Below are 14517 nucleotides of genomic sequence, written 5' to 3'. Positions count from 1 at the left end.
TGCACTTGGGTCCGGTGACTCTGTTCTGCTAATCCTCTGGCGGTTTTCTGGGTTATTTAGGCAGGTGTAGGTGGAATCTAAGTGATCAGCAGGACGCGCGGTGAGCCCAGCGTCCTCCTACGCCGCCATCTTCCCAGAATCCCCAAGTTTTTATTTAAATTCTGGTTAGTTAACACACAGTGTAGTATTAGTTTCAGGCGTACAATATAACGATTCAACACTTCCATACATCACCCGGTGCTCATCACCACAAGTGCCCTCCTTAATGCCCATCACCTCTTGAACCCATTCCCCACCCCCCTCCCGTCTGATGGCCATCAGTTCGTCCTCTTGAAATCCCATCGTTTATTTTATGATGCCTCTGTTATGCCTATAGCTTGACACCTTGCTCCTCTCAGCCATTTCCTTCTTCACTTGATTTGGCCGGTACGAAGATGTATTTATGTTGGTTGACGGGCACATTCGATGTATTCTGCGGATAGGTAAAGACAATGCCAAAAATTCCTGTCCCTTCGTAGTTATAAGGAACCGGGGCCACCCTTGACTCGACTTTAATCAAAGCATTCGTTTCTTGCTAGTTGCATCTTCTTTTTATTTTGGTTTAACATCTTCCTGCTGCTTTTTCTACTCCTCCTTAGTGATCTGGCTGCCCCACTCTTTGCAGTAGAATTTTCCTTTTTCCTTGTTACATCTTTATAGCTGTGGGTTTGGGCCACTTGGCATCTTTTTACCTTTCCTGGCCTCCCTCTGGACTTGCCTACTTTGTTCTAATGCCCACAGAGCTATTTGTATGAAGACCATCCAGCTTTTTCTCCTCAGCTGCCTTCCCCCTGGGTCCTTCAGACTTAATGTCCTAATCATGTGCCCAGAATGGCTTTTCTCCATCTGATGCCTCTTCTTCTCTTCCTTTGGATCCTGGTACCATTATGTAGCCGCACTGAGCAAGATGTCTACCCCCTGCACGTTACTGCTAATTATCTTCTATTGGTAGGGAAAAAATTCAGTGTAAACGTTTCCTGAGTTCCTTGCTTCACCTTCTGCAGAGGTGGTGACCTCTTTGGCCACCCCGTACCCTGTACGTACACTTCATATTGCCTGATAAATATTCACACTGCTCCCTTAAAATTATGTCTTGGTCGATAGCTCCTTGGCGCAAACGTAAAGCCCTCCTCTCTAAGCTCGCCATGGTCTCCAAAAGACAGCATCCCTTTCTTTGGGAGAGGTTCCAAAGATGCCTCTTTAGAATCCTCTCCACAGAGTATCTGTGTCAAGGGGAGGAATGCAAAGGTCACTTTGACCCTGTCCCTTCACCCTTTTCCCTGCCACGAGACCTCTAAAGACCGAAATGAAATCCTAGAACCTCAGGGCTGGAAGGGCCACTGAAAGCGATTTAGCTTCACCCTTGTTCTATGTTTGAACCCCTTTACCAACATCTCTACCAGATGGCTGTCCAAGCTCTCCTGGACCACCTCCAGAGATAGAGCTCACTGTCTAGGGGCAGCCTGTGCAATTTTCAGATTGCACTAGCCGTTAGAAAGCTCTTTATTGAAGCCCAAACCATTTTCCCCTGGGGAGAAAGACAAGGCCGTGAAATAGCAGCAACTGAAACGGCGTGGCGGGGCGCCTGGCTGGCTCCATCAGTGGAGCGCGCGACCCTTGGTCTCAGGGTCGTGAGTTCGAGCCCCACGTTGTGTGTAGAGATGACTTAGGATAAAATGGCGTGGCTATGGAGCCAGAAGATTCTGAGATAGAGAAGGGAGATCACAGAGAGGGCATGAGTTGAGGGGATCAGGCAGGACCAGAGAAATGGCGCTGAGCGGTGACCGGGTGGGATTGAAAGGTTAAGGAAGGGGATATTGGAGCTGCTTCTAAAACAAATGGAATCCTGGTGAGAGGTTGAAATCAAAGTGGGAAGGAACAGAAAAGCATCTTGACGATTCAAAGCCCATCTGAGGATCCCACCCTTGCCCTTTGCCTGAAGATATGGAAAACGTCACAGTGGAGACCGGAGACCGTGGGAGTGGAGCGGTGACTAGACAGAAGAGGAGAGAATACTTGGACACGGGAAGAGTTTAAAGAGCAATGGGAAGGGAGGGCAAAGTGACCGGAGAGATGGAAGAGGGGGAAAATGCAAACGTGGAACTTTCAGGTTAAGGAATTGTATTTCTCCCCATGCCACCACGTCATTGTATTTTCCTGGCAGCGATCCCACAGACCTCTGCGAGGGGAGAGGGTGCCGGCGTGTGTTACTGCAGGGGCGGGCTAAAGGCTTATTGCCGCGACCTGTTACAGCCAAGCAAGAAGACGAAGCTGTATTTTGACGTCACACAGCCAGGCGCTGACATTTCCATCACCGGCAGCCCCTGGGCTTGGGCATCGGTGGTGATATAAAGGGCAGGGTGTGGCCCAGGGGTGGGTGGATCTGGAGGCAGAGGCCGGGGTCAAAGGTATGGGAACCCAGTCGTGAAGTTGCCAAGCAAGAAATAAACGGAACCCGCTCACCAGAAAACCCGGTTCCTGCCCAGCATGGCACACGGAATGCCGGCGTGTGTCAGCTGCTCACATAGCAGGGCATCGAGTTCCAGGCAGCAAAAGGGAATGAGAAAGTAATCTTTGTAGATCCCATCCACCCTGAGCGCAGTGAACTGATGCTGGGGGTAATGAGAGCTGGCTGTTGTCGGAAGGGCTTTGGAATCCAGGGGTCAGGGTGCGAGCCCTGCCATTTGCTTCCTGGGCCACCCCACCACTGGCCTTGCCTTTGTCTTGTCTTCACCGTGGCTCAGCGGGACTCTTTCCCCTAGGGAAATCATCCGTTAGTGGGGATAGACTCTTCCGGAAGGGAGTCTGCCAAGCTAGTAGCCCTCAGTAGACTGAGGACAACGTGTGTGCGCGTCCCACCGTTGATTCGTGCATTCATTCGGTCGGTCAGCTAACAAGCGTGTGTGTAAGCATCTGTGCTAGCCAGGTGCTGTGTGGCAGCTACAGGGAAGAAAGAGATTGATTTCTTGCTTTGATAGGGCTTATGGTCTAGCTAAGGACAGGAGCGTAGAAATCACTAACTTTCCTATGAGACAAATTGAAAGGAATGCCATAATAGAAATGCAATCCAATTAATAGCCAGAGAGAGAGGTGATTAATTTTGGCTGGGGCGAGATGAGAAGGCTTCCTGGAAGAGGTATCATGTAAGCTGAGACCTGAAAGAGAAAAACAGAGAGAGAGAGAGAGAGAGAGACTGAGACCATCCCAGGCTGAGGGAACAGCATGGAGAAAGACATGGAAACTTCAAAGAACTTGCCTTTTCCAGCAAATGAATGGGACGATATGACTACACTCCATGGTACTTGGAGAAATATATGGGCAGTTGAAACTAGAAAGCAAGACGAGATGAGATGGAAACGTTCATAAATGCCATGCTAAGGAAATAGGACTTGATCCCACATCCAGTAAGGAGCCATCAAAGGATTCTGAGGAAGAGAGAAATGTGATTCAACCCATGATGTAGGAAAAAGCATGTTGTCTTGTTCCTGCCATCCCAGAATAGAATGGTCTTTCCTGGATAGCGGTGGGCCATTGGATTGGAATGGGTATCGTATTTAGCTGGGATGCTGAGGACTCCAGGGTGGTATGGAAGGGGAGAGGGGCTGAAGGAAAAGAGAGAAATGGCCAGCGTCCAAGCACAGAGGAGAGAGCGCCTGTGTGGGTGTGGGATCAGGTACTCACTGACAGTCCAGACCTAAAGATGGGAAGGTAGGAAGATGGGTCCAGGAGGACAAGGTGTTCTTCCAAGTAAATTGAGGGGAAAGTAATCTCAATTCCCCGATCCCATTGATGATGATGGAGGCATTTCACAACTGGAGAGATTTTGAGGAAGAAATTCAGGTGGAACAACTTAAGGAAGGTTTTCATCTGTCATTTGGGAGGACACCTGCCTGCTGATGACTTCTGGCCTGCAGTGTTCCCACATCCAGGCTGAGTGTTTTCAGGGACTGGAGCCATTTTGACCCATTGGCTCTTGTACCCATTTTCTTTGCTGTTGGGCATTGACAGGACGTTGCAAACATTTTAGTTCTCAGGTACATTTTTTTGGCAAGATCCACCGTGGCTTATTAAAAATGGAATATTACCAAGCTTTGGGTTTTCCCATCTAAGTATGTCTAAAGCTTTACCCCAAATGCCATCACAGTGCTTTTCATTGAGCATCTTGGAGCCTGGGCTTCAAGGTACCATAAGGCCCCTCCCTCACTCTCCTGACACCTCGCCAGCAATTGGATGTGGCTACAATAAGAGACATTTTGTGTTTTCCTTCTGTGTCCTCAAAGCCCAGTGACGCATACCTCTGTAGCTACATCGTGCCTGACATTTATTTTATAAACAGAGCTCCGTGAATCTAAACCATTAAGTGCTTTTTTAAGTAATGAGGACAAAGTGCATCCTTTAATTGATTTTTTTAATATGGTTTAGCAGCTTAGCATCATCTGTGTGAGCCACAAAAATAAATGTAATCTTCCTGAGATGGTATACAAATTTCTCTTCAGCAATTGGTCTCCAGTGAAAATCCTTGACAAAAGCTCCCCTCTTCCTCCATTCCCAGTTGAGGAGCCACATCTGCAATTCTAGGGTAGTGTTAAATATCCATTCAATTTCATTCTTCTGGACAACTTGACTTTCTTTTTCCTTTTTTTTTTTTTTTTAACATTTATTTATTTATTTTCAAGAAACACAGGGCGTGAGCAGGGGAGGGGCAGAGAGAGAGGGAGACACAGAATCCGAAGCGGGCTCCGGGCTCCGAGCTGTCAGCCCAGAGCCCGACGCGGGGCTCGAACTCACGAACCGTGAGATCACGACCTGAACCGAAGTTGGCCGATTAACTGACTGAGCCACCCAGGCGCCCCTGGACAACTTGCCTTTCAAAGCACTGAAGGGGTATCACTGGGGGGTGGAGGCTGTTGTTATAGGGTACATTCACACACTCACCCCTCTCCAAAGTAAAACCCTAGAGTTGCAGTGCAAGTCCCTTCAGGAACTGGCATGTGCCCCAAACGCCACTGTCTTTTGGTTCCTATAGTTTTTTGTTTTAATCGTGGTAAAATATGTGTAACGTGTAAAGTATTAAGTGTGCAATTCAGTGACATTAATTACATTCAAAATGGTGTGCAACCATTACCACTCTTTCCAAAGTTTGCTTATTCTGCCTATTCCTATTTCATGTCATGGAGTCATATAATGTGTAGCATTGTGTGACTGGCTTTTCACTCAGCACGTCTTCAAGTTTTACCCATGCTGCGGCACGTATCGGCACCTCGTTCCTTTCGATAGCTAAACGATATCCGTCGTAGGAATGTGCCACCTTTTGTTCGTTCATCCACCGATGGACACGTGGGTTGCTTCCACCCTTTGGCCATCGTGAATAATCTGCTATAGACATGGGCGTGCAGGTATCTGAGTGTCTACTCCAGGCTGCCCCTGCCCGTGTAGCAGGGATAACAAGAATACGGCATTTCCAAAAGCCGTCTCGAGTTGGCGCTCTGGAGGCACCTTCTAACGAGGCGTGGCGGCACAGACCAGTTAGGTATTGTGACAGGATACCTCAGGCCCCATCGGGGTGACGGCGCCTCGTCGCATTCACTCTCCAACTTCTCCGAAGGCTGATCAGCGGTCAGTGAACCCGTAGTACCTCCCGCTCTCTCCTCAACTCGGTACTGTCTGGTTTTTCACCCAACCACCCTACTGAGCGTCTCTCAGCAATCTCCTGGAACCATCTGGTTGACACATCGGGTAGCTGCTTCTTAGTCCTTACTTTGCTTAACCTCTCAGTAAACAGTGGACCATGCCACCCCTCCCCTCTTTCCAATGTTCTCTTCCCTTGCCTTCTCGAAGCCCGTTCTCATCATCTTTTCCCCTGGAGCTTGCAGAGCAGTGTCTCTGTCCCATGGCATGATGTAACTTCTCCTGTGGCAAGTGAAGGCTTTGATGAGGTATGATTCCCGTGGAGCCGTCAGGCAGCTTCGGGTCAGAAGGATCTGTCAACATGAGATCCGCAGAAGGCGGATCCGCAGAAGGCTGGCTTAGGAGGGCCAGCGCCCATGCCACCCACTCGTACTATCAGGGTTTCTAGGACACGGTTGTTCTGCTGCTGGGAACGTGACTTGACTCATGATGTACCTAGATAGGCACGGTGGTGGCCCCTGTCACAATCAGATTCTGTAGTCAAATGGTTTAATTTCCAGAGGGGTTAAGTGATATTTTCGTTTCTCCCTTTCTTAATGGCTCATGGCAGTAGCGAAGCATCGGTAGTCGTCGAACCTCCTGGAAACCGTTTTGTATCCATAAACTTAGCAGTCTGAGCCCCAGTTAAGGGCAGTTACCGTGGCGTTCCTCTCAACAAGGAAGTGGCCATAGAAAAGCCTACCTGAGGTCGTTAATTAGGAGTATGTGAATCCGAGCGTCCAGCTTTGAGTACTGTACAAAGCGCAGATGACTCAAGTGTCCTCACAGTGCTTTGAAGACCTTCCAACCGAAGCACCCCGTACATCGGTGAACAGAGTGGACACCCATTCCGGAGGACCTCTGACATGACCCGAAGGTCCTAGTAAACGTGAAATAATTTATGAAGTCTTAAATGCGTTTGCAAATGGCACGTTTCTTTTTTGTTTTTTTAATCTTTATTTACTTATTTATTTTTGAGAGACCGCGAGAGCGAGCAGGGGAGGGTCAGAGAGAGAGGGAGACGGAGTCCCACGCAGGCTCCACGCTGTCAGCACAGAGCCCGACGTGGGGCTCGATCTCGAAAACTGTGAGATCGTGACCTGAGCCGAAATCAAGAGTTGGATGTTCGACCCGCTGAGCCGCCCAGGCGCCCCGCGCGTAGCGCGTCTTCTACTCCATCATACGGCCTTGCGTGGTTTAGTATAAGATGGTGTGCTTTTCCCTCCCGTATCTTTAGGAAAAAAGCACGCCATGGCTTTGTGTACCCACAGCCCGCTGCGGTGTAACCTGAAGCCACAGCTACCCTGGATCGAGCGACAGAAGCCACCGCAGGAGAGGCCACGCCTCTACTGATGGGGAAAGCCACCGTATTTTTCCACATCCCATCATTGTGACTGAGGACGTTGGCAGCTGGCCCGGGCTGTCGGAAATGCAGTGAGCATCTCCTCGCCCAGCCCTCTTCCAGGAGAGGCCGCTGGGTTATTCCCAGAACTTACAGTCATTTCGCACACAAAATGGGCAACTCACTTGCGCGCCGCGAAGGCGTATCGTGAAACGGGCCCGTTCCGAAAGGGGTCCCAGTAGACCAGTTAAGAACCGGAGGCCCTCAAATGGGCCGGCTTCCCCCTGCCCGACCTGCGAAGCAGAAAACCTAGACTCCCGGAGGCCCCCGGGGTCATGAACAAAGTCACTTTCTTCCGCTTTCAAGCCCAGGTGGTCGTTTGGCACCCGAAAGCTCACAGAGGAGCGGGGCTCCATGTGGCGGGACGGAGGGTGGCGTTGACGGGAAGGGCGAGGAAAGCAAGATGGGTCCGGGATTCTCAAGCGAGTGGCAGCGCCCGAGGGCGGCCGTGAGTGGGCGGCGGAGTGAGCAGTAGCGCGGAGAGCGCGCTTTGTGCCGACGTTTCCCCACTTTTAGCGTCCGGGGCCCACCAGGCGACGGGCCGAAGGTTTCACACGGCCCTGTCTCGGGAGCCCACCGTACACGGCAAGCGCGAAGCGCGGGGATGGCGGCGTCGCTCCGCTGCTCCGTCGGGGCCGGGTTGAAGCCATCTGCCGCCGCAGGCTTGGCAAGGAAGAGCCCCCCAAGCCTGGCTCAGTGGCAGCGCTCTCTCCCCTGGAATTTTGATAGCCGCTCTCCTTCCAGGCCGCCCTGGGAGGCCCGCCCGCTGGCGCGGGTGAGGCCCGGCAGCGGCGTGCTGCTGTCCTCGGGGGCCCGTGCGGTCGGTCCGAGGGTGAGCGTTTGCGTCCCGTTACGCACTCGAGACCCCAGCGGCTTCGGAGGAGCCCGCGGGCTCGTCTCACTGGCCGACAGATCTTCCGGCGCCGCCCGTGCGCGCCTGCTCGGTGCACCCCGGGGTCCGGCCACTTCTCCCCCGAAGCTTCGCGTGTCCTGGCTTCAGCGCCAGTCGTTACGCCAGGGTTTAAGGAAAACCGCGGTGCGGCGCACATCTGTGTATTGCCGGCGTCTCTTACGCAAGATTAGATCGGCTCAAGCAGAAAGAGGATGCAGAATTTGGTAGCCGATGAACATCACCAGGAAAACTCACATCCGAAGAGAAGCGGCTTGCTTATGGAGGTTCTGCTGGGGACAGAGCCGCTTGGCTGGTGTGGGTAGAGGGAGGACGGCAGCCTGCAGAAGACCGTGTCCCCCACTTGGGCCCCGGGAGCCCGGGGATCGGAGGGAAATTAAACCAGAAGGGAACGGAGAGTTCATCCAGTCCAACGCCCTGATTGGGGCAGATGGAATGGCAGACGCTCAGAGTAGAGGGAAATGAGTTGCCAAAGGAGAACTAGTCAAGACAGTGGCTGAGCCAGGGCTCCAGACTCTGCGGGTGGGACAGCCTTTCTTAGGGACTCCACTGGGCGACTCTGAGTAACTAAGGCTGGAGGGTTCCCCACCGAGTGCTTGGCGCAACTCAGAAAAACTTTTCAACGCAAAGCTCAGCCCTTCATGACTGACAGCTGTTGTAAAGGGATTATCTAGGGGCGCCTGGCTGACTCAGTCAGTAGAGCACGTGACTCTTGATCTCGGGATTGCGAGTTCAAACCCCACACTGGGTGTAGGGTTTACTTAGGAAAAGAAATAAATGAAGAGATTACCTAATCTGCAGCACTAAGGAGGGCAAAATGAGAGTCAGAGCTGAGTGTGTAATTAGTACAAATTGTTGGCTCTATCCTCTAGGTGTAGTTAAAGCGATTACACATAGAAGCCAGTTTCTGGGTTTAGCGTGAGATCTCCTCGCTGGCCTAAAACGTTTCACCGACAATCAATCGCATGGTCGAAACAATTTGTGTGCGTTTTCTAGTATGTACCTAATAGAGCAAAGATATATTCTGGAAAATCACTGATAAACGAAGACATGAATGATTGAAAAGAGAATGGTTTAAGGGGTGCCTGGGTGGCTCAGCTGGTTAAGCATCCGACTTTGGCACAGGTCATGATCTCACGGTCCGTGGGTTCGAGCCCCGCGTCGGGCTCTGTGCTGACAGCTCAGAGCCTGGAGCCTGCTTCGGATGCTGTGTCTCCCTCTCTCTCTGCCCTTCTCTCTCTGTCTGTCTCTCTCTCAAGAATAAGTAAGCATTAAAAAGTAATTTAAAAAGAGAATGATTTCAAATGATTGTCATAATCTAGTTTGTAGCAAAATGAGAAGGTTTTGGTATGGTGTAGATTTAGCTCTTTTGTAGGTTTGGTTTTTTTTAAGTTTATTTATTTGGAGAGAGAAGAAGAGTGCATGCATGTGCACAATGGGGAGGGAAGAGAAAAAGGAAGAGAGAGAATCCCAAGCAGGCCCTGATGTGGGGCTTGAACCCACAAACCGCGAGACCATAACCTGAGCTGAGATCAAGAGTCAGGTGCTACTGAGCCACCCAGGCGCCCCACTCTTTTGTAGGTTTTTTTTTTTAATTGTATCTGCTACTGGCTGATCTCCAGATCGTTTTTCCACAGGCTTCTTGTGTTTTCTAAGATGTCTGACAATCTCTCCCACTTAGGGCTGTCCTACAAACTGTTAACAATGATCTTCCTAAAAAAACACAGATCAGACTGTGATTTTCTTCCTTTAAAAAACCTTCAGTGGCTCCCTATTGCCCACAGAGTGAAGTCTTAGCATTCCCAGTCCATCATGATTTGGCCCTTACTTGTCCTTCCTGCCTTACCTCTCTCCCCCTGAGCATGCCCTACCTGCACTCCCTAATATTGATGGTTTCGCTCAAGCTGAACCCCCTGCCGGAAATGAATGACCATCTCATTCAGCTCTGCCGTAGTTCCATCCATCCTTCATGGTGTAGATTATATCCCAGTTGTTCTGAGAAGTCTTCCCAGATCCTTCTATTTGGAGATCTCTCTCCTCAACGTATTCTGCTTGTGTCTCTATCTGAGCCCTCATGACCTTCTGCCAAGTATCTGGTTGGTATTTTCCTAATCAAGTACGTATTTTCCTAATCAAGGTGATCTGGTTGGTTTGTCTATTAGTCTGTTTTCCTTGCCAGAGGGCGGGATTCCTAAAGGCAGGCACTAAGTCTTTCTCCAACCTTCTAGCTCAATGCTTGGGACCTTGTAGGCTACCATTAAGTTTGTTGAATTAAACTGGATTATACCCCCCACCCCCATCCAGGGTTGTCCCCATTCATCCTTGACCAAAACTGGTCTTTCTTCTATCTCCTATAATGTTTCATCGTCATACTAAGCTGTCCCCTTTGTCACTAATCTCCATGATGGTGGCCCAGGCCCAGAATGTGTCTTTGGTGAGACTCGCTTCAATGTAAGCCATAAAAGCCCAGCCGTAGGGTTGCTGCTGTTAGACGGGGAGCCTCACGAAACCTTTAGCCACAGCTTCGGAAGCATACAGAGGTATTCCGAATATTCCCGGGGGCCCTTTGGAGATGGAAAACTCAGGCCAGCTTTGTGCTTGGGGAATCGAATAGCCCTGACCATCATTGCTGATTTCTTCAGAGAAATAGAAGGGACATAATTTCCATTTTCGGTCCTCAAACCCAGAGCTCTTTTCAGAATTTCACAAAGCTTAATAATGCTACTCAAACAAGTATGCGATCACTTTCACGTGGAAACACTGGACTCTTCTCACGCTTTTGAGAAGTTCTCTTTGGCAGTACGTATTTTCCTAATCAAGGTGAATTTTTTTTTTTCAAGAAACAAATCCATTGCTACTTAAATCGCTACAGTCTATTTGATACACAGAATTGTTCAAGAGGTGGCATAGCTTCATGTGAAGTTTCAGGGTCAGACCTGTGTTCAAATAGCACGTCTGTCGCTTACCAGCTGTGCAGATATGGGCAAAAAAGTAACCTGGGTTGGAGCTTCCTCATCAGTAAAATGGGAATCATAATGGCTACCTTGCAACGCTGTTGAAGAGGTTAAATTAAATGAGGTAACGTATGTAAATATCTTAGTACAGTGCCTGGCACACAGTGAGGACTCACTAACTGGTAGTCCTTTTTATGATTCCCAAACAAAGGGTCCAAGAGATAAAAATAACAAAAGAGGTCTTTGGTGGCACGGGAGATTAGAAACTACCAGACTTCGCGTCTGCCGGGCTTACCGTCACTGCTCTAGTACACGAAACCGTTCGGTGTTCGTGGGTTATTTGAAGAGCAAAACAAATAGCACAGGGGCCCGGTGGTAACATTAATAGATGTTGTTTCATCTCGACGTTGGGCAAAGGGAATATCCGGAAAAGGAATCTGGAAGCAAGGCTCGGAGTTCTGTCATTCAGGTCAACCCTAAAAATACTCCCCTGCATTTAAGTTGAGAAGTTGCCTCGAGACTCAAGGCTGCGCTTTCAACAGATAGAGCCATATGTGTTCTCAGCTTTGGTGAAATCCGATCATGACCTGAGCCCGTGCTGACCTCGGCCTTGCCTGTGTGCTCTGCATAGTTCAGCTTTCCAGAGAAAGACGTCTGACCTCCAAACAGAGCACTGCTCTTTGTTTTTTTCTTCTTTTTATTTTCTTTGTATGTATTTATTTTACAGGGAGAGGGAATCCGGATTAGAGTCTGGTGAGTCGCTTTTCCCTGGGTAAGAGGGTTCCCTGGAAAATTGGATTTGAATTCTTACTGGCCCTCAAGGCAAAAAACTTTCTCAGCTTTAGAGAAGCAGAATGTAGTCAGATTCATATATGTGAAAAGTTTCTTGGTACGGCAATGAAAAGCATGTGTACTTAACAACAAAACAGAAACATTGTATCAAATGTGACCGGCAAAGGATTCAATAAAATATATATTCCAATGAATAGGAAAAACCTTAATACCTGTCAGATAAAAAGGCAAAGGATATGAACCGTTAAGCATTAAGAAACGTAACTAGTAAACTAAGGCAGAGAAAAAGTTGATCTGTGCAGTAATCAAATACATACAGTTAATGAAACCTTGATATATCATCGAATGCTGACCAGGTTATCTTTTTGCCAATGAGGCCGGTAAGTCGCTTTTCTCATCATTGCCGGTGGCATTAGAAACTACAGTAGCCCTTTTGGAGAGGAGTGTTGCAGTCTGCGTAATCCCCCCTGGCTTTGATCACCTTGACCTTGCTGCCTGCTCTAACCATTGCCAGCTTCAGAGCAGCCCCGGGCCCTGGCGCTGCTCTGCAGGCATCCTGGACCAGCTGAGTCCCCACACTGTCTTCCTGTGACTTACCGTTTCATCCCTTGTAAGAGGAGCTCTTCCTTCCCCTTCCTTCCTTCCCTCTGTAGAATCCCAATCATTTCCTCTGTGCCTTTTGCTCTGCATCTCAGTGTCCCCAAGGGATCTTTCCAGCTCCGCCGGCCACAGGACAGTTGGCTGCTGAGGGCACTCACATCGCATCACCTTCCCAAGCTATTGAAATAGCCACATTGGCGACAGAGTCTAGAAAAGTCATGGGAGTAGAATTGAGTTCTAAATCTGGAAAAGCAAATCTGAAAGAAACTGACCTCTGCTCCGGGGTTGGCCATCTTGAATTTCCTGATACACCATTATCTACTCAGATTTGCCTTCTGAGAGATGTTCCAATTAGGCCGACGTCAACATCCCAATTTCTTTTTCAGAATCGTGAGCATATCTCATAAATGGTGGGTGGTCAGAGAAGGAAAGCCCTTGCCCTTCAGCCTCTCCTTGGTCTTTGCTTAGTGTCAGTTTAAATCCTATGCATTAGGTTGATTTTGCTGTGTGTGTGTGTGTGTGTGTGTGTGTGTGTGTGTGTGTGTGTTTTAAGGGGTGGCACGAAAAGACGACCGCAAAGATCGGAGAAGAAATATTTGGGAAAAATAAAACAACTTTTAATGGCAAATTACACTGTCTCGACTCTAATTCAAGCAAGGTTCCCAGGAGAAAATCTATGGGGCGCAGGGCCCAGGAAAGGCACACTGGGGGTCTGCAACATCTCCCAGCCCTCTGACACACGTACACACAAGGGCACACACATAGTCACCCCCACCCCCCAGCACCTTACATTTTAATACCGGTGAGATGTGATGAAAATGACCTTCCAGCACAGCCTTGCCTGCGGGGAGATGTTACAAGGTGCCAGTGTGCCCCCTTGGGTGTGAGTGGAGCCACAGGTGGGGGGGGGGAGAAGTCAGCTTCTCCCCGTTGGTGTGACCTCTGCTAAGAGCCCCTCTAGCCATCCCCTTCCGCTGGGGGGCCGCACCCCCCCCCCGGCACCTCCCCATCTCCTGGCAGCCATCCTTTCCACGAGAGCTGGGGCATCCCAACATTCCAGACAGATGCTGGAGTCACGGCTGGCCCACAGCTGATGCTCTCCTGTATTTCACCTTCTTCTTTTCTTTCGGCAGAACTGGCTTATGATCTGGATGTGGACGATGCTCCTGGAGACAAGCAGCACGTGAGTCAGAAGGACAATGAGATAGCGGCCTCTCACAACCTGGGGAGCGGCCACTTCCCCCTGAAGGTTCTAACCAGCTTGGCGATCTGTGTGGCGTGGTTTTTCCTCCCGGCGCACTGACTTCCTAGTGCACCGCACACGTGCTGCCCTTCAGCACCCTGTGGTCCTCCCCTAGAAGGGGACCCACCTTCTTCTTTTTTTCTATTTTTTTATCTTGTATACCTCCTCCGGCCATTAAGTAGAAGACTAACTGCGTGTGACGTTTTCGAAAATCAAATGGCGTCTCTGAGGAAGGTAAATTTTAGTGGTAGTGTAGATCGTCTTTTTGCAAAGAAAAAAAAAAAAACACTCAAGTTGTGCCAAATTATTTTCCTATGTTTGGCTGCTAGAACATGGTTACCATGTCTTTCTCTCTCCGTCTCTCTCTTTCTCTTTCCCTTTGCATGGATTTCTTTGGAAAAAAAAAAATAATAAATGCTCAAATAAAAGTGCATCGGGTGTTTTTTGTAAGCCCTTGTACACGGCGACCGTGTGGGGATTCTCCTCCTCCTCATCCAGCTTTCTGTTCGGCAGGAGAAAATCCCATCAGGTGTCAGTGAGGTCCTTCAGCCCCACCTCCTTGCCCACCTTTTGACTGGGTAGGAGTCCTGGCCCCCGGCCCCAGTCAGAGCCACCCCTGGCAAAACACTCCCGGTGCATAATCTGCACGTAGAAATCTTGGAGTGTCGTAGAGTATGTTTCTTGCCTTTGAGACCAAAGGTGTCCCAGAAAGTTCCTATCTCCATTGACAAATTTCCCTCTGCTGAAAAAGCTTTGCCCAAAGAGAAACCGTCTGCGTGGCTCACGTACAGTCACGTGATCAACATTCTCCCTTCCCCTAACCCAGAGACACGGGTCCGGGAAATCATAACGGCGCAAAGACACGCTTCCCCAAGCCTCTCTGCTGTTGTCTCAGGCTTACTCTCTGTCA

The 14517-nt window shown here is 49.6% G+C and overlaps 1 protein-coding gene across 1 annotated transcript in view; it reads left to right on the top strand.

Annotated features, from left to right (window-relative positions):
* Positions 1 to 14000, top strand: part of GPC3 (glypican 3) — a 430661-nt gene extending 416661 nt beyond the window's left edge. Inside the window, exon 8 of the mRNA XM_030306119.2 lies at positions 13498 to 14000. Coding sequence (XP_030161979.1) covers positions 13498 to 13667 — 170 coding nt within the window. The 3' untranslated portion in view covers positions 13668 to 14000. The remainder of the gene's footprint in view (positions 1 to 13497) is intronic.
* Positions 14001 to 14517: the final 517 nt, after the last annotated feature.

Source organism: Lynx canadensis, chromosome X (assembly GCF_007474595.2).
Source record: "Lynx canadensis isolate LIC74 chromosome X, mLynCan4.pri.v2, whole genome shotgun sequence".
Classification (NCBI taxonomy): Eukaryota; Metazoa; Chordata; class Mammalia; order Carnivora; family Felidae; genus Lynx; species Lynx canadensis.
Note: the sequence above shows the minus strand (reverse complement) of the source record. Positions and strands in the feature narration are given on the sequence as shown.